The sequence below is a fragment of the Neofelis nebulosa genome, chromosome 1, assembly GCF_028018385.1.
Source record: "Neofelis nebulosa isolate mNeoNeb1 chromosome 1, mNeoNeb1.pri, whole genome shotgun sequence".
Classification (NCBI taxonomy): Eukaryota; Metazoa; Chordata; class Mammalia; order Carnivora; family Felidae; genus Neofelis; species Neofelis nebulosa.
Genome location: NC_080782.1, coordinates 126,888,894 through 126,909,107, shown reverse-complemented (window position 1 = coordinate 126,909,107; position 20,214 = coordinate 126,888,894). Strand labels below are relative to the sequence as shown.

At 44.6% G+C, this 20,214-nt stretch overlaps 1 protein-coding gene across 1 annotated transcript in view; it reads right to left on the bottom strand.

Annotated features, from left to right (window-relative positions):
- SPOCK1 (SPARC (osteonectin), cwcv and kazal like domains proteoglycan 1) overlaps positions 1 to 20,214 on the bottom strand; it is a 517,625-nt gene that overhangs the window by 6,139 nt on the left and 491,272 nt on the right. The window contains exons 7-9 of the mRNA XM_058735892.1: positions 10,162 to 10,278; positions 6,185 to 6,406; positions 622 to 684 (exon numbers count right to left, since the gene is read on the bottom strand). Of these exons, the coding sequence (XP_058591875.1) occupies positions 622 to 684; positions 6,185 to 6,406; positions 10,162 to 10,278 (402 nt within the window). The remainder of the gene's footprint in view (positions 1 to 621; positions 685 to 6,184; positions 6,407 to 10,161; positions 10,279 to 20,214) is intronic.

Below are 20,214 nucleotides of genomic sequence, written 5' to 3'. Positions count from 1 at the left end.
AACAAGCCAGCATTTGTTACCTTTACCTCCAGCCACAGACAGGCATGTCAGGGAAAAGCACAGTTAACATTCAGACAGAGAGGAGAAATGTGCACTATTTAAACAGATTTATGCTTTCCTCCAGGGATTATTATGCACATGAATCCAAAAAACACATTTAAGCACACCCAAGCCTTTGAACCCGATCTGATAAATATAGAAGAGGCTACAGCTCATCTTCTTCCCTGAATGGACAATTTGGTCTGGGGAATAATTCATAGACGTTACTGCTTGAACTAGGAAGGAACACTTTCATGCTCCATTCAAGAGAGATTCTTGGGAGAAGAGAAAGCCGAGGTTTACTGGAGCCCCAAGTAAGGGAGGAGCGGGCAGTAGAGACGGTGTTGGATTCCCACCCTTGCAGCCCTGCCCACTAGTCCTGGGCTAATGGACTAGGCAGCATTTCTCAAACAGCTCACCTATCCTCAGACTACGTCCAGCCAGCTGTCTGGGGATGAAGTGAGGCATTTCTTTCAGGAAACACTGTTACCGAATGGAATAACCATTGCTGTGGCTCAACATTACACGAGACATGGTTGGTTTAATTAGTTGTTCAAACGAGTGACAAGAAATTGTACTTACCCAACAGGCTCTTCCCCTTGCTCAGCTTCTGAATCCTGTTCATTTCATTCTGGCAAGGGAGACCTGAAAAATAATTTATGAAAGTCAGTTTCCAGATGGTGCAGGACATAATCTCTAATGATTGGCTTCACTCAGGAAGTGAAATGTACACAATGACACACCTGGGACTGGAATGACTCCATATGCTGTTATTAAACAGCACAACAAATTCAGGCCATTAGTGTTACTAATCAAAAAAAAAAAAAACAAAAAAAAAACCCCTTACATCATGAGGTACTTAAATAGTATTTGGGGGCTACTTGCATTGTATAGTAATTTTTCTTCCTGCCACCAACTCAGGCAAATGCCACGTGCTTCTAGGTGATCTGGTAATAGACATTTTAATCAGCTGAGAACGAGGATCACAGCATCCTCGTGGTTAAGTGTTGCGAATCCACAGACGGGAGCAACTCACCAATACTTAATCTAACCCAGGTCTTGCTACAGGAGAGAAAGAGGATGAGAATAGCTACTTCAGACTTACATAGGCCTCAAGGAACAACTGTAAAATTATACAAACTTTGAAGCTATGTAAGAGATAGAGAGTAGCAGTGAGAATAGAAAAGTGAAACGTTAACTCAAAGTCCTCAATTATAAGACACCTGTTGCCATGAATGAGCACAAAACTCAGTTCTCAAGGGAAGGACTGATAGAGTGGGAGCTGCATGGCCAAACAGTGTGCAGTTCTGTCTCCCAAGAGAAGAACTTATTCCATTCCAAGCCTAAAGAAAGATGGCTTCACCAGTTCTTGAGTCACCGTGACTTGCTTTGGCAGACCGCGTGGCTCTGGAAGACTGTGATACGTGCTCATGGGCCTCGAGCCAAGGGCAGAAGTATTCTGAGTCTCAGAACATTTACTACAGGCCCCAAACTTGCTTGGATAGAAGTAGCGTAAGTACCTGACCACCTTCTTAACATCTTTTACCCTGTGGAGTGCACAATGCCACCCGGTCTCGTTGCTGGTTCCCTAAGAAAAACTAATATGCTTTATTTACCCCTGGGTTTAAGGTGCTTTCAGAGTGCAGGAGAAAGATACCAACTGAAAACAGAGAAAAAGGGAAACAGATTCCATGTTTGATGAAGTAAAGCATTTACTATGACAAATAAGGGGCACTTAATGAATTCTTAGAATGTACCAGACAACGTTCTAGAATTTTGTCTTCATCTTTACAACAATCCCATAAAGTAGGGACCAATATTCTTCCTATTTTACCACCAGAAAGCTCATCTTTGTGCAAAAACCGTAGGCATTTAGAAGACTGTTCCTGAAGAATGCAAAAGTCGCCCACATTCATAGAAACACTGTGTCAGGGAGTTCCTCAAATGGTCCGATGGTAATTGTAAAAATTTTACTTCTCTTCCAGCAAGGAAACATGAATCAGGCTGAGACCTACTAAAAAGTACTGCAAGAAAATCAAACTCCACATGAAGAATTCTAACAGAAAACGCTGGCTTCTGAGCAAATGAAAATAGTTACCCAAGACTTAAGTAGTCAAGGGTTCTAATGAAAAAGACACTTGGGGCGCCTCAGTTGGTTAAGGGACTGACTCTCGATCTCAGCTCATGTCTGTTGCGGCCCCTCACTGGGCTCCATGCTGGGTGTAGAGTCCACTTGAAAAAAAACACCACACAGGACACTCCAGTTCAATGCAGATACAAAGGCTCAAAGACATAAGTGACACAGAAGAAAATTAAACACTGAAATAAATGAAGGCTATATCTGAAGCAACAAAACTGATGTGCAACATGTATATAACTGATGCTCCTGAGCAGAGACTAATCAAATGGAACCAAATGTTTAATTCCAGAGCTCAAAAATGCATGACATAGGGGTGCCTGGGTGGCTCAGTCGGTAAGCATCCGACTTCAGCTCAGGTCATGATCTCACAGTTCGTGAGTTCAAGCCCCACATCAGGCTCCGTGCTGACAGCTCAGAGCCTGGAGCCTGCTTTGAATTCTGTGTCTCCCTCTCTCTCTGCCCCATCCCCATTCATGCTCTGTCTCTCTCTGTCTTAAAAAAATAAAATATTTTTAAAAATTTAAAAAAATGCATGACATATCTCAAGAAAGTGTTACAGACTGAGCAAAAACTAAGACATGTCCTACAAAATTCATGTCCTTAAAGGGGAACAAAAATTAGTATGGGTTCATATTAGTCTATAGCTAAACCCAGTAGTAGGAGAGTAAGTTTAATCTTGGCATCTTTGTTTCTGTATAAAGAAAATACCAATATTTACAGATATTCAAGTGCTAACTCAAGGAATATAATTCCAGTGAGAATTTTTGAAGAAACTTCAAAAACTCAAACATAATACTAAAGAAAAATTTCGAAACCAGTCAATAAATAATCCTACCACATGGAAAATTTTAAAGTGCTCTCTCAAAATTTTCTTGGACCAAAGAGGCATTTAGAGCCTTTATTGTAGGACATCTACACATTAATCATAGTAAAAAAAAAAATCCTCACATACGTAATACCTATGGTCTATAGCTAAAAGGGTGCTTTGGAGGAAAATTTTAGCCTTGAGTACATGCATTAATCAACAGGAAATAATGAGGAAATGTGGGGGTCAAACAGAACTCCCAGGGCTGGTTCTGGGTCAAGGAGGAAGGTGGTAGAAACCCAACAAAAATAACCTAACTTAATAAAAGGAGAGAGGCGCACCTGGGTGGATCAGTTAAGCATCTGACTCTTGATTTTGGCTCAGGTCATGATCTCAGTGTTGTGAGATCAAGCCCCATATAGGGCTCTGTGCTGGGTGTGGAACCTGCCTGGAATTCTCTCTCTCCCACAAAAAATAAAGAAATAAATGAGAGAAATACACAAAATGACTAACAAACAAAACAAAACAAAAAAATGAACTACAACAAAATGACTTCAGTTGTAGCTTGATCAACTTCTCCTGGATACCATAATGTGCCACGTAATGGGGTTCTGGCCTCCTTCAGCAGTTGCTGAAAGGGCAGCAAATCCAGGGACATCCACACAGCGTGGTGACCAGCTTTGTCCCTTGATAAAGGCAGTAACCTCACTCTCAGGGTCCTGGCATTACACCCCCAAGAAGCACTAACACGGAGGCTTTGCTTACTTAGGCTAAGCCTGAACCCTGGCTGAAGGTTACATGATTTTATATGGACTCAAGCCCAAAGCTATCATTAAACTTAGAACTCGATCACTCCAAGTATTTCTATTAAAGTAAGAACATGGCTATTATTTAACACAAATTTGAAGTATTAGCTGATGTGATTAGAAAAGAGGGGAGGTATAAAAAGAAAAAAGAAAAAAATTATCACTATTTGCAGAGGTTATGATTGCACACCTCAAAAATCAAAGGAAACCAACCAGAATAATTATTATAAACAAAATGAGAAGTTAGTAAGGTGGGTGCGAACAAGATTAATACTGAAACCACCAGCAGTGAGGAACTATAATGGGAAAAAAAATCAATTTCCTTTACAAGGGCAATAAATAGACGGGAAGTACAGTATCTATGAGAACAAAACTTAAAAATGTAACTCCAGGGGCACCTGGTTGGCTCAGTTAGGTGTCCAGCTCTTGATTTTGGTTCAGGTCATGATCTTACAGTTTTTGGGTTCGAGCCCTGCGATGGGTTCTGTGCTGACATTGCAGAGCCCTCTTGGAATTCTCTCTGCCTCTCCCCCACATGTGTGTGTGCACACGCTCTCTCTCTCTAAATAAAAACCATTAAAAAAAATATAACTCCATTGGTTGATAGATGCTGTTCTACAATAAAAGGATTCTAGATGGAAGAAGAGACGTATAAATATAAAGAAGTATTATATACAATAGAGGAAGCATTCAGATGAGAGGAGTAGGATAGGTTAGTCAATACGTGAAAAAAGGTAACTGAACAACCATTTCCAGGAGTGGGGAGAGGGGTTGGGACCCTCTCTGACCATACACCAAAAAAAACAAAAGTGATACAAGATTTCAATAAACAACCAACCAACCAAAATGTGCTGAAGAAAACACAAACACAAGAGAATCATGCACCTTCAAATACTGAAGGTATTTGGTACCTTTACCTAAGGTACCCAAAGGTACACGTTACCTTTCTAGACTTAATGTAAGCCTTATGGTTGCTAAAAAACCATAAAAGATGGAGAAATTTTACACTCTTAAATTGAAAAATTTCTTCCTAAAAAAATGGACCAAGTCAAATTTGGGGAAAAATATATTTGCAATATATGTGACTTCAACAGTGCTAATGTCCTTCATTGAGAAAAAAAATTCCTAGAAACATACCAAAAATGTACAAAAAATAGGAATTTCTCAAACACGAAGGTGTTCAATCTAAGTTATAATAAGAGAAATGAAATGAGACCCATGAGGAAATGTAACAGCTTGTCCCCTAACTTGGCAGTGACCACAAGGTTTGGCTCCACCATGGGGAACTAGGTATTCTTGGAGAGCGTAAACATGGGTACAACGTTTTTGGAAGGCAAATTGGAAATACGGCTTAAATTTAAAAATGCACATGCCCTGTGACCAGTAATTCTTTTAGGAATGTCTCTTGTAATCCTGTAAACATGTACATGAACGTGACACCACGTGCCCTTTTTTAACGCCCACATTTTCTGCTCTGGGGTGCATCGATTCTGAATACACGCAGGCATACACACATGTATAATTTAAATACTATGATACTCATGACCATCTCCCTTTCCTGGGCAGAGGTTCTGACAGCCATGCTTGCAGAGTACCCATGATATCTGATTCATGTGGAGGCATATTTTCCTAGGACTTGGGAATGGAATTCAAATACAAGCCAGTGTCTGCGAGCTGCCGTTGGCCACACTTGGGCACAACCCCAGGAAGCTAAGGCAGAAGAAGTAAAGCTAGACTATGTGGCTTCTCCAGCAGACTCAGGGCTCCTGCCCCTAGATTCCTGAGAGTCTGTAGGGGGACTCTCTTGTCTGACTTTCCAACAAATTAGAGATACTCCTGTATTCTTTCCACATATTCCTCAAATAGTGCTTCTTTCTGGAGTTAGTGGGAGTTTATAACCGAAATCTCCTTGTCTACAAGATTCAGTATAAATCTGTATTTACCCCAGAGAAAAGGACAAGGGGCTTTCTCTAAGGGGAACATGGAGAACTCATGTGACAATGGGAATTATGATTCTCTCACATTTGTACAGTATTTCTCACAATAAGGTTCTCACAGTGACCTTGGGAATTATATAGCAAAGGTTTCGACACCCATTTGACAGATGAAAAAATCGAGGCACAATATGGTCAGGAGATCATCCCAGAGAGTGACTGAAGTAATGGACTCTACCATTATGCTCTTGAATTTTCTGATATACCATGAGAAGAGTGGAAATAAAATAGAAGAAAAGAGCCTTTGGGTCTGCCATTATCAGATGAATGCTCTACTCTCTACTTGTGTTCTTCTGCCTGCTGATCTCCACCCAGGGCTCTCCCCAGTATGTGATATGTGGGCCTTCCTTGCCCAGTGTGGCTGCCCTGAACTTGGGACCCCACCTCTCTCCCGCCTTACCTCCAGGCTTCTGGAAACAGTAGCACCACTCATTGTTGGAGAGCTTGCCATCCTTGAATGAGTCACAGGAGTTGAAGAGAGGTTTGATACAGGGCTCATACTTATCCAGGTAGATGGCATTGATCTCTGAGTGGTCAAGAAGGAGGTCATAGTTCATATCTAACTTGTTAAACATCCAGCCCAGAGAGTCCTTGCAGATGGGCAGGATGCTGGTGTCAAATCCTGCAGAGAGAAGGGCACATCTCAGTGGCCACCCAGCCTAGACCTTCCCATCCCAAGAAGAGGCCCAGGGCCCACCCCACCTACAACCTCCCCTGAGACTATTTCCCTCCATGGGTGGGTCTCAGGGGCACACTACTAGAAGATACTGTTGTTTGGGGGTTTTAAATAAGATAGTTAAAAATGCTCTTAAACAGAAGTCAGCATCTGAGGAAAATATGTTTCAAAGGGAACAAGTCCCCCGTACTTATTTATGTGTGATGTAAATAAGAATTTACATTTACTAGACTTGCTTAAAACAGGGTATGCCCAAAAGGAAGAGTACAAACATGGTGCGGAAAAGAAAAAACTTATAATTCTGCAAAGTATACTTTTATATTTAGGGGGAAAATATGTGAAGAACCAAAACAAAAGAAACTATTGCAAAAAAAAAAAAAGATGATGGCAGTGAAATGAAACAATATAGCACAATCCAGAAGCACTGATTATGTCCCAAAGGACTGTTAAATCCAAGCCGTTTGAACATTAATGGGAAAACAAGCCAGGTACCTGCTTCTGTTCCCTATTCTTCTTTTCTGCAGTCCCCTCAAGAGATACATGATATGGAATCCAAATTGAGTCAGACAATAATTTCTTTCTTATTTCCCTGGGGGAGGGGGGGTAGTTTTCTTAAAGAATTACTTGTTTCCACAATGGAAACTGTACGCCCTAGAATAATAACACTTTGCTTAACACTCAGGATATTGAATCTACTGTAGACAACCCCCAGAGAAGGCATGCCCCAAATCTAAAATTGGTCTTTCTGTCAGAATCAAAAGCACTATGCAATTTCAAGTCATTCCATAAGCTGGATTTCTAGAAGTGGTTTTACATTCCCAGGAAAAATTATGAAAAAAGTTCATTTTTGTGTTATTTAAGGTATTCCTCTAAGCACCTTATTCTTAAGCATCTCATTCAACCCTTCTAATAGGCCTATAAAATGGTATATCCTCTCTACTTTACAGATGGAAGAAAAAAAGCTCAAGGCTTAAGCTACTTGCTCAAGGTCATATAATTGTGGAGCTGGGCTTCAAACACAGGTGGCCCAGCCCTGAGTCTACATTCTCTGTCCCTCTTCTCCCAGGGCTGCCTCTACTTCATGTGATGCTCCTACCCTGAGGACCTCTAGTTGGCTTGGGTGCCATGCTTGAGGATGGGCAGGGCAAGGGAGTGATACGGTGACTACAACTGAGATCCTGATGGCGTTGGCCACCCATTCCCTGCGCATCAGGTTTCTATGTGCATTACCAACCCCTGCCTGCAGAATATGAAACATAGCAAAATGCACCCACCTTTGTGAAAGCCTTATTTTTTACAAAGAGGTCTTCCCTGTCTAGGAAACAGTAAAGTAAGTACAGCACCCCTACCTCTGAGCTCTCACGAACACTCTGCTTCCCCTTACTGTCATTGAATATCCATTAGATGCTAAGCTCCTTGAGGGCAAAGACTGCTTTGTTCCCTTCAGTAGCCTCCACCAGTGCAGGCACATAGTAAGTTCTCAGTAAAAGTATTTATTGAGAGAAGTTCTTTAGCTACTGCAGAGTTTACTCCTTTAGACATAGAAGTCATTTTTTAAATTTAGTCCTATTGATATCTTAGAACGTGTCTTAGAAAACATCCCCCTTTTTAAGAGACATTAGGGAACATAATGTGGCCTCTTCTTTGAAGGTCATGATTGAACAGTCTCTATGTTGAGGATGTCCTTAGGGCTACTGAGTAAAGCAAGATCATTAACTCTGACACTAAATGGCTCCACAGTTATATATAGAATATTGTATGTAATATGCATCAACATTATAGGATATTAGTATTTTAATACATGGGAAAGAGGGGCTCACTGCTGAATGACCACCAAAGAGAAGTGCCAAACTGGTTGGACAGTGGGTCAAGCCCACTCCATACCCATTGGGAAGATACTAGAGAAAAGATACCCACACCTGGTACTGAGGAATGAAGAGGGAAAGACAGCAGCCCTTCTAGTTCACCCCAAGCATATGGGACTTATAAGGTTCCATGGTTTCCTCTTCAGAAGTCCCGAACTGATAAAAACATCTCTCCCTTTTGCAGCCTTGTGGTTCCTCAAGACTCGCTTCACTGCCACTGCTTCAGGACATCAAGCCTAAGAGCCTCTTTGGGGACTCAATTTGCTTCTGGCCAAGGGCAGGTCTTTTGCCAGCTCCCTAGCTGTCTATAGAAGGAGTCTACTGGGACTGGAGGCTGCAAGGAACAGTTCTCCTCACATCAATCTGCTCTTCATTTAAAGGTTATTCAGAAAGCCCAAGGGCCCAGCTGCTCCTCGTGGATCCCAGGGAAAGGTTCTTTTAGACCATCTGTGCATTAATTGTCCACTAACTCTCAAGGAAGCCTCCGGCAGGAATGGAAAAAAACACTATTCCTTCCTCTTTCCCACAGACTCAGCCACCTGAAATCACTCTTTGGACACTTCAGTGTTTACTTCTCAGAAATGATCATTCCCTTAAAATAAAAGATCCAAACTAGTTAAACAAGTGTCCTCTATGTCAGTATTCTCTACCAGTATCTACAGCTATGAATGGCAAAGAATAACCAAAAATGAAGGTGATCGTTCTGATTTTGGCCAAAGACCGGATGCTGATTAAGCTTTGGATCCCAACAGTTGCAAAACTCCACGTACGGGAACATGTGTGTTATTGAGGAAGACATTCTGAGCCAACTGGCCACAGTGTGAAGAAACCTACCCCTAATGCCCTTTGAGTTCAAGGCAGCAAGAGAGTCCATCAAGGTACAAAGATGCGGACCCATTCTGAGTTTTCTCTGTAGCTTATGATGACGCTCTGAATACAGGCTCTGCAAATTCACTGGTGGGGAGGGGGAACCCTTGCCTGGGAGTTTCTTTTTTTTTTTTTTTTTTTTAATTTATTTTTGGGACAGAGAGAGACAGAGCATGAACGGGGGAGGGGCAGAGACAGAGGGAGACACAGAAGCGGAAACAGGCTCCAGGCTCTGAGCCATCAGCCCAGAGCCCGACGCGGGGCTCGAACTCACGGACCGCGAGATCGTGACCTGGCTGAAGTCGGACGCTTAACCGACTGCGCCACCCAGGCGCCCCAGAGTTTCTATGGAAAACAAAATGCAGTCTAACGTTCACAAAGATAAGTTATCAAAGATGTGTGATACATATGTGTTGCTTATAATAGCTGAACATTAGGAGCAACTTTAACACTCCAAAATAGAGGTCTAATTACATAAATTGTATCTATAACTTGGGAATCTATGTAGCTATTAGAAAGTGTAATAGTACTCAACAACATAGGAGGTCATAGTATGCTGCTAAGTGATAAAAGCTCATAAAACAACCTGTGAAGTGTGTGTGTATATACATATACAGACACCTAGATTTTCTTCTCTATGGCAAGGAAAATAATTAGAAGTCTATGCCACAACATGCTAACAGTTGTTAAAATGGTGGATTTTTGTATTTTTATACACACTTAATATATTTTCCAAAATCTCTATACTTAAAGTATTATAATTTTGTGGCCAGACTTTAAAACATATAAGATGTTATAGAGAGGAGGGGGAAATGCTTTGGAATAAAGTAAATACCTGAAGTTGCTTTGTACATTTCACGTAATGTTTCTGTGATTACTCTAAAAAACTGTTAGATCAATACTATCTAGTAACTAAGGGAATGTGATATTTAAAATGAAATAAATTAGTGAGAGCAAAGTTGGCCTTACTGCCTTGGGCCGCGTCAGAGCTGGTGGGCTTGATGACCCGGTTGGCGTCCTCATGAAGGGCTCCGAACCAGTCTTTCAGCCGGGAAGCAAGGTTCCTCAACTCCTTGTCTGTGCAGGCTGCAGAAAAGCAAATGGAACAAACAGTGAATCCATGGACTTTCTCCTCTAGTTAGCTCTCTGCCCTCAACATGCAATGCCATCCACGAAGCCACGCTCAAAACAAACCTCCCTCTCCAACCACAACACAACTCCTTACCCCCACTTGGAAAACAGGCCAAAGATACGGCAATGACAGGTAAGGAATGTGCCAGAGAGCCTAGACTCCCCGGGTAAGCAGCATTGTTCAGAACTGAATCTGGACTGCCTCAGAGATATTAAAGCAAATGCTAATGGTCTTACAGTTGTTCACCAGTCTCCAAAGACCCCAAAAGATCCTTCTTGCTAACCCAATAAAACTTGCTATTGCAATTTGCCAGAGACCACATTTTCCACTAAATTCATGCCAAGAGAGATTAAAACTCGGGAATAGCCAATGTCCTTAGTGAGAGGCTGCCTGGAACACTAAAAGATCCCAGTAATGGCAGACTATCAATGTTGTTTTAGCCCAAGGTTGGGATTGGTGCATGTGGCCTATTTTGCTGGCCTTTTGGCAGACTGAGCCGACTTTTCCCTAAAGAGAGATGGATGCCTTCTCCATGCAAGTGTCCTTTCTCTTGCAGCCCATCTCTAACTATCAGGCTCATCTTTTAGGGTGCAGCATACGAACTGGGGCCAAGGAATACTCCTTCTGAGAACAAGAAGAAAACCTGGATGGATGGATGGATGGATGGATGGACGGACGGACGGATGGACGGACAGACGGTGGGGTACAGGTTCTGTGAAGGTCTGATAGAGTGCTGAAGTAAGGCTTGAGGGAAGAAATCGATGGAGGAACAATGGTGTGGGAAAGGGAGCTGATTTCCCCTACCTCCCAGGTTTTACCCTAATTCTGGGTATAGAGACTCCCTACAAAGGGTCCAGGCAATGGCACACTTCCAAGAGGCAGAAAAACCAGCCATTCACATCTGGAGCACCAGGAATTCAAGACCTGAGGGGCCAAACCCTCAGTAAGAAGGGACAAAGACACGAACCCCACAACTGTCACTTTTCTCAGATTCTAAAGCTACAGGGGCAGACAGTGCAGAAGCTAAGCTAAACACCATTACAGGGCAAAGCCAAGTTCTGAGTATCTTGTGGAGCTGACAGGATGCAGGTTAAAGCTGGACTCTACCAGTGAAGAGAGACCCCAGAAAATACCCCAGGCTCACCCCCAGAAGGCAATGGGGCAGTGATGAATGAGTAGACTGTCTTGCCAAAACTCCAGTCTTGCCTTCAGTCAGTGCAAGCTCTCACTAAAGAGAGCCTCCACCTGCCTCCAAAAGAAGAGAAGAATATCATTCAGACCCTCTCCTCATTTTTTGAATCTATGTCTGCTCTCCGGAAAGCCCATTTTTCCTTAGCCTGGGATTTGGGGCTTGATGGGGAATAGAGCCAAACTTCCCAGACCCCAGGTGGGAAAGGCCTCCCCGACCTGTAAACCCAGGATATCATTAAGTCAGTATAAATTAGACCAAGTATGTAAAGTGCTTAGCAAAGTACATGGTACATAACAATTGTTCAGCATGTGCTATGATTTTAATTACCACTACTATTATTTTTAAATTGAAGGTTTATAGGTAAGCTTAAAGCAAACACCGCAGCATGCAGAAAACCAGCACGACAACTGTGCCTCAACAAAACTGGCTTTGGCCACATAAGAAATTGGGAGACATGGATACTTGCAATGGATACAGTTGTCATTAGTCAGATGTGGCTATTTATATTAACACTAATTTATATAAATAAAAGATGCCCAGGGTGGCTCAGTCGGTTAAGTATCTGACTTCAGCTCAGGTCATGATCTTGGATTCGTGGGTTTGAGCCCCACGCTGGGCTCTGTGCTGACAGCTCGGAGCCTGGAACCTGCTTCGGATTCTGTGTCTCCCTCTCTCTCTGCCCCCCACCCCCCCACTCATGCTCTGTCTCTCTCAAAAATAAACATTAAAACATTTTTTAAATAAATAAAAGACAGTTCTTCGGTTGCACTCCAAGTGCTCACATGGCTGGGGACGCCATACGCGATCATACAGAGTGTTTCCATCATAGCACAATTCTGTGCCAGATAAAATGGATGAAGTTAGCTATCCCTTTGGGATTTCCAACTTTTTGGAGGTTCATCATGATATGTTCTACCTCTACTCCTTCCCTTTGGTCTTTAAAGATGGGCTGAGGAAGAAGATCCCATGCCTGCTCAAGCCAGGAGCCTGCATCTCACACTAAGTCACACACACATCAAGGAGAGGGCAGGTTCACACCGACACGTGGATGGGTCCCAACTTGGAACGTTGGGATAGGGTGCTCACCTTTCTGACTTCTCAGATGCCAAGCAGCTCATAAGGGAGAGGATGTGGTCTGTTTTCCTGATAGGAGTGAGATGTGGGCTCTAGAGTCAATGTCACATTTGAAAATGGAAAATTAATAGCATCTATTTCTTCTCAATTGCCATGCACACCATCTATTCTAAACGTTCTCCAAGCAGAGAAAATTGCCAAGTCAACTTGCAAAGGAAATGAATCCCCATCTCACACTGCAGGATAAATTAGTCAGTCATGTTTAACTAAACCCTGACAGATGTGCAGGTAATCTATATCTTTAGAAGGCTGTTGAATTTCCCACAGGCTTTCCAAAGTACACAGGCTCTGGATGGCGGATGGAATCAGGCGCTGGAATCTTAAAAGAGAGAATCTGTCACTCAGGGGGAAGTGCACAAGCAAGATGCCACTGGCTTGGGTACAGAGAGATCAGAAAGCCAGAATGGAGACAGGAGGCACTCAATTACTGGGCCCTGTTCACTCGCTGTGACTTCCACTGAATGGTCCGAATGGGAAAAAAGTCAGGCACTGTTGGCCTGGAGCTAGATACATCCCAAAGAAAAAAATAAAGATGACAGCCTGCAGAGAGCTGTTTGTTCAAATTGGGTATTCTAGCCAAAAAAGACATGCCAGCAATGGGGGGTAGGGAATGCTCGCCTTTTAAGGGGCCTGTTGTAGCCCCTGATAAAGGTATGAACTGAGGATTGATGCTTTCAGAAGTGGAGGCTTAAAGGGCACCTCCCACACGCTCCATTCCTTTCTGGGGAAAATTAGTTTTGGGGGAGAGAAAACCTTGATAAAACCACGTCCACCTGCCATTCTCACATGGTGCCCTGAGGTGGACCACTCCTTGTGCTTTCTCAAGAGGGGGTCTGAGCTCTCCTCTCCTCCTGGTCAGAGAAGCCTGATACCCAGGCCAGGAGCATTAGAATCCCCAGAGGACTCGGTTCACTCATGCAGGCTAAGACCTGATCCCCCTTGTCCCTGGGTTACCTTCCTGAGTGAGTGAGGCCAGCCACTCCTCTTCACGTCCCCTCCCTTCCCTTCGCTTCCCTCCTGCCCTGCACTGGGGCTTCAGCTCACTTTGAACTACCCTCATTCTCCCAAGTGTCCCTTCTTGTTTCCACAGGTTACTCCCCATGTTTTTGTTTTTTTTTAAATTTTTTTTAACGTTTATTTATTTTTGAGACAGAGAGAGACAGAGCATGAATGGGGGAGGGGCAGAGAGAGAGGGAGACACAGAACCGGAAACAGGCTCCAGGCTCCGAGCCGTCAGCCCAGAGCCCGACGCGGGGCTCGAACTCACGGACCGCGAGATCGTGACCTGAGCCGAAGTTGGACGCTTAACCGACTGCGCCACCCAGGCGCCCCACTCCCCATGTTTTTGACAGGCCCTCAATCTGCTCCAGCATGGCTGGGGCACAGGCAGCATCCTCGCCTCCTCCTGTGGTCAGAGAATGGCACCACCAGGCACTTGCATCCTCAGGGCACACACTTGGGAATTATCCTGGGATCCCTAAAAAAAAAGTTTCTTGCTTCTTGCTGGCTCCACTGCCTTCATTCCAGTCCTTACCACCACCACTACGCGCACCAAGGAGGCTGGATCAGGATCCTAATTGGTTTCCTGTGTTTCCCCCCACTCTCCCTTCTCCATCCAGCAGTCAAAGCACTCTCTTTCTAAAGTGACGTCACTTTCCTGCTTAGTTAGCTCCTTCAGAGCCTCTTAATCACTCTGCAGGCAAGTACAAATCCATAATGTGACCTGCGCTTCGATCGCAGTGCCCTGCCCTGCCTCTGGTCTCCCTCTTCTCCTCGGGGCTCCCTGATCTGCCCTGTCCTTTGCAGAAGCAGCTCCACCTGGGGCACCCCTCCTCGGTGTCTTGCTAATATGCAAATTTCTAGGATCTCTGCTTTTAATGTGTTTCTTCTTCGAGGACTTCCCTAAGCCTCACAAGAGGGGGGTTTCCCTTCTGTGTGCTTCCAGCACCATTACCTCTCGTTCACTGTCCACCTTCCCCTCTAGGTGGGAGCAGCGCCCAGGGCGTGGCTCACCTCAGGGGGGCCAGCATCTTAGGCAGCCCGTTCCTGGCATAAAGAATGCTGTTGATAACATACTAACTAACCAAGCGTAATAACCCCTCTTGTTGCCTTTTGCAAACTTCCATTTATCCATCTGCAAAATGGCATAATAAAGCTCAGCTCATAGCATTACTGCAGGGAATGAGAGAGTATCAGTAAAACATAGCTCACAGCTACTGGAGTAGAGCAGGGACTTAACAAATGTAGATTCCTCTTCCCGTATCCCAACTGGCTGCATAATGTGTTATAATTTTATCCTTATGTTTTTGTTGAAGCCTGAGGAGATGCTTGTGATATAAAAAATAATACCTCTCCTTCACTTATTTTGTAGGTGGCTTGGTACAAATTAAGAAGGTTCGACATGCAATATATATCTGCCTTCTCCCGCATAGAAAAGCTCCATAACCGAGGGTTTGGTTTGACTTCTCTGTGTCTGTATTCTCAGCCCTTACCAAGGATGGATACATAGTTTTTCAAAATATATGTATTAAAAAAAAAAAAAACAGGAAAACATGAATACACTGGTTACAAGCTCCTTAAGTCTCACAGCTATCAAGTGACAGAGACAGGATTTAGATCCAGGCTGTTTTCTTGCTGGGCTGCCCTGGGTGCTGGACTGGCTCCTTGCATTAACTGGGCTTGAGGGGAGCCAGCAGTAACTGGGGCAATTAATAGACTTGGTCCATTTTCTGAGTTGGAAAAAAAATCCAAACATCAGGCCTTCACAGGTACAGGAAGTTCTGCCAATGATGCAGGTGAAGCAGCTGGCTGAGTATTAGAGGGATGAAATCAGGCTCTGCTTTCATTAGCTCTGGCGTGAGAACAGCAGTCCTACGGAAGGAACACACAGCCTGCTGCCTTCCTGTTAGGCTCCCAGGAGCGGGGATCACATGTGCGGCCGCTGGGGCTTCATTAGAGAAAAGTAGAGTGCCATTGCACATTACTCCAGTGTGTACAAAAAGACAGCTTTGTCCCCCAGGAAAGCCCAGCGCTCAGGCAGAGAAGGGCCCAGGTAATGTGGTGGTCTCCCAGTGGACTTGTCCTGTCTCCTTGGAAAATATGAACAAAATGCAATAAGCAAGTGTAAATAAGGCACATGCAGCCGCCGTGGAAGGTATATAGCCCAGGGAAGAAAATGTGATCACTTTTCCCACCTGGGCGCCCTCTCCTCTCTCCACCCAAGGCCTGGAGCTTTAAGGGGCCTCGAGCTAGACTGGATTTGACTGCAACAGTATGCACGTAAAGCAGTAGTACATCATGAGTGACCCGGCTGACAGGGGCGGGAAGGAGGTACCGGTACCTAAATACTATAGGGCAGAGATGGTGTTAACAGGATTACTGCAGCACTAGTGACGTTTTGAGGGTGGAAGGGAGGGGTGCTTTCATTTATTAGTATTTGCTCGTGGGGCAGTGAGCCCGGGAAACAGCTACTGAAGGAGAGAAAGGGGCGCTTCTTGAGTATCAGTCAATGGGTCCTGCCTGCCTCCAGGCCACCATCACACCACAGTCCTTGTCTCCTTCAGACAAAGCCAAGGCCTAGAAAGGAGGGGTGAGGAAGTTTCAAACAGGTGCTGGTTTTGGAAGTGGGGAGACAGAAAACAGGCAATCCAAGCTTCTTGGGAAAGGGTTCCCCAAGGTCGTAACTGGTGTTCCGAGCTGGTCTCAGCTTACTGATGACTTTGGTGGCTGAAGGACACTCTAGAAAGGCCTCTCAGAGGATTACACAGAAAACCAGAAGGCAAGGAAATAATCAGAGGGATAAAAAAAAATATTTGGAGTGATATAAAAAGTGGAGGTGGGGACAGAAATTCTGCATTCAGAGCTGTAGTGTTAATATCTAATAGAGTGAGCAGGAGTGTGTGTGTGTGTGTGTGTGTGTGTGTGTTAAAATCCTAACTGAAGCCACATTTGAACACTCAGTTGTGGATGTTTGAAAATGGCAAAGCTGACACACAAGCATTGTAGGCGATCTGTAAACCTCTGCTAGGGCACCAATTACTGGTAAACTCGTGTAACTCACGAAATCCTTCAGCTAAAGAGCCGAGGAAGAAAACAACCCACCTGTCACATGAAGCCACTGCGTTCTGCCCCTCTAGCCTTACCAGTGCTTAGCTCAGGGTTCCGGAAGAAGTTAATATGAAAACAGTTAGAATTTAATTTAAACTTTAGTGCCTCTGAAGGTAATTAAAGAGTTAGGCCAGACCGGAGCTCTCTCTGGAGCAGGCTGGGAGGCCTCTCAGAAACCGAGACTTGTGAAAGCAATCTTCTTCAGCCCTCCTAGGTGCTGTTGTGCTTAATTACTTAATCAGAGCAACACTGGATCAATGCACTCAGAGTGCGTGCAATTAGCATCTCCTGCAAAAAGTCCAGCTGAGCCGTTTTTAGGGCAGAGATGAGGGGATGAGCAGAGTCCAGGCTGGAACAAACACCAGGATGCCTTCCCAAGCCGCTCAGGAACATGTAGGCTCGATGCCACCCTCAAGTAAACGCAGGCTCCTTTTCCCGGTAGGGACCTGGGCCCCCGTGCTGTTGGCGCACACAGCACACGGCAAGTGCCCCAGGGTAGGGCTGTTATGGAACCAGGCTGGAACGCTGGCGGAAAAACCAAGCGGCACTTGGAGATCTTGGTGGATCGGAGATTTATTTACCACCAGCGGGCTCAGAGGAGACCGTTTCTCCAAAGATCTGAGCGCCAAATGCAAGTGGGGAGGGTAACTTACAGTTGTCAGCCTCCGTATCTGTGGGGGTTTTCGCGCACGCAGCAAACGAAGGAAGAAGCACCCGGAGGAAGGGTCTCCAAGCTAGAGACCAGAGCGTGTTTTAGTCCCGTGGGCCATCTTTGGAGCAGTACTTTATTCACTTCTCCAACAGGGCAAGTGTGTGGGAATGGAGCGGACGGGGGCTGTACTTCATGGGAGCTTGAGAGAGTGTGAGACCGAGCAAGGCTACAATCCCCTGGGACCATGGACCCTACTAAACTGGAACTCAAAGAGGTGAGGGTTGATTCTGCTTAGCAGGGTTTCAGAAGCAGTAACCACATCCTGGTTAAGGGGATCCTAGGCCAGCAAGAGGGCGTAACTAGGCTCCGCAGAAAGATGGAGCTGAGCTCGGAGGCCTGCAATGCCATCCTGGCTGAGGCTGGACAGGTGACTTTCCCACTCCTCAGCTTCCTCATGTGCATATGGAGAAGTAGCTCATAGGATTATGGGAGGACTCCATGGGAATGCACTCAAGTGCCCGGCATCTTGGCAGCAGGTGGCTCGGATACCGTTTGTGTTTGTGGACACGGCGTGACACAGTGATCCACCAGAGGGAAGGTAGGGAAATCAAGATCACACATGCCACATTTGCACCTGAAATGACCAAGTGAAGCTAGCCAGTTAAATGGCTAAAGAGAGATTCAAATCCACATCTCTTGGGGCATCTGGGTGGCTCAGTCAGATGAGCGTCTGACTTCGGCTCAGGTCATGATCTTGCAGTTCGTGAGTTTGAGCCCTGCGTCTGACCCTGTGCTGTCAGCTCAGAGCCTCTGGAAGTTCATTTGATCTGCTCTCATACCATAGCCGCAGGTGCGTGCACCTGTCCTTCCACCCAGTCCTCCCCGCAGGCGCAGAGCCCTTTCCACAAGATTAGGATCAAGCAGCTGAGTGCATGGCAGGACCACACTCCCTCCCAGGCACATGAACAGGGAACAGACGGCTGGTGCTGTGGCTGAGAGCCCAGGCTTGTGGGCCTGACAGCCTTGGGTATGAATGCCAGCTTCGAGTGTGTGAGCTGCTGTTCTCCACCTAAGTCCATGCTCTTCTTGAAACTTTTTTTCTTCCATACATAAAACAGGGATACTGAGAGTATCCGCCTCACCGGGTTGTGGTAAGGATTTGCTGTGAAGCTGAAGTTTTCCAAACCCAAGAGGCAGTCCACCACCATCTTGCCCTCTGAGAAACTTCTGGAGCTGGTAGTGTTCACCACTGGGAGGTAACAGAGAATAAGCTCCCAGCCGTAAGTGGCTTTCGTGGCTGGAAACACGACTGAAGTTTCCTGAGGGGAATTTTCCAAGCTTATACAAGGTGAATCTCCATTTCTCACTGGAGATCATCGCAGAGAGATTTGAGCGTGCTCAGATTAAATTGTGTTGTTATATGTAAATCCAGGTTTTACTCTTCAGGGCCTAAAACATCAGTACAGATGCATGTTCTCTTATGCTGGGAGAATGCACCATTTTCTGTAAACAACAGGCCTGAGCAAAGGAATTAGGGCCCCATTATTCAGGAGCTCGCTAATAAAGTCCTTAAAAAGCAATCTTTGAAAGAGCTTAAAATACTGACATTAAACTTGAAGGAAAATGAGTTAAACTAATTAATGGTAGAGCCTACAAGCATAGATGGATAAATATCCCTATTAACCCCATTATGACTATTCTTAGTAACCTGATTTGAGGAGACTTTAATGTTCCCTTTGATTCGAATGATAATCCTTCATGTGGAAAAAGAAATACATTTAGAATTTACACAACATTTGTAAATGTGCATTAGCAGAGTAACACTTAACTTTTTCCCGCTGAATAATCTAGAGCAGGGAGGTTAGCTAGATGAAACAAGCTTTTAAAGCTTCCGATAAAATCCACAGCCTTTTCCACCACTCTGCGGTAAAAAAAAAAAAAAAAGAAAAAAAAAGTGGATGTGCAAAATCTTGGTTGGAAATGCCAACCGTGGCTTCAATTGTGTTTCCCAGACACTGAGTAGGTATTTCCCTACATGGGAAATCTGAAAAAGATTAGTGGTGCTGTAGAAAAAACAGCATCATAACCGGCAATTTGACTGAAGGGCTTCATGGTCCTCGACTAATAAAGACTAAATGCCAGAAATGACAACTGCCCTTCTCACCTAAAATCAGCAATGGCAGATGCTTCAGGACAAGGTGTGGGATACAGGCTCAACCCTGACTCCTGGGAGGAGCCGGGGTGGACAGAGCCCTGGGAAAGGGGCTGGGTGAAGTCCCTGTGTGGGCCGTCCCACTGCCAAGAGGCAGACAGACAGTTACTCTGCATTTTCTTAATCTATAAGCTCAGGCAGCCGATGACAGTCTGGGAAGGCTTCCAAAAGGAGGCAGGGCTCTAGCTGAGATGACGTGCAGGGAGCACTTAGATAAGGGGAAGACAGTCCAGGCAGGTCTTCGAAATAATGAGGAAGCCAATATGAATGATGCGACTTTTTCTTAAACTAATTTATACTTAAGATTAACACTGCTTGGATTAAACACACCAACTTTAGCATGATTAGATCTAATTCTCATTCATAAACATATAAAAAATCAAACATGTATAAACGCTTACATAAATGCATATATATGTAAAATGCTCCATGTATCTGTCTAACGATATTCCAATATATTAGAGATTATATAAATGCTTATATACCTTTCAAGGACCGTCTTCTGACCAGGTAGCACTGACAATGCCAGGAGTGATACGTAAGCCTATATCTGCAAGAGGTTTTAGTGACAGAAGACTTATCTTTTGAGTACA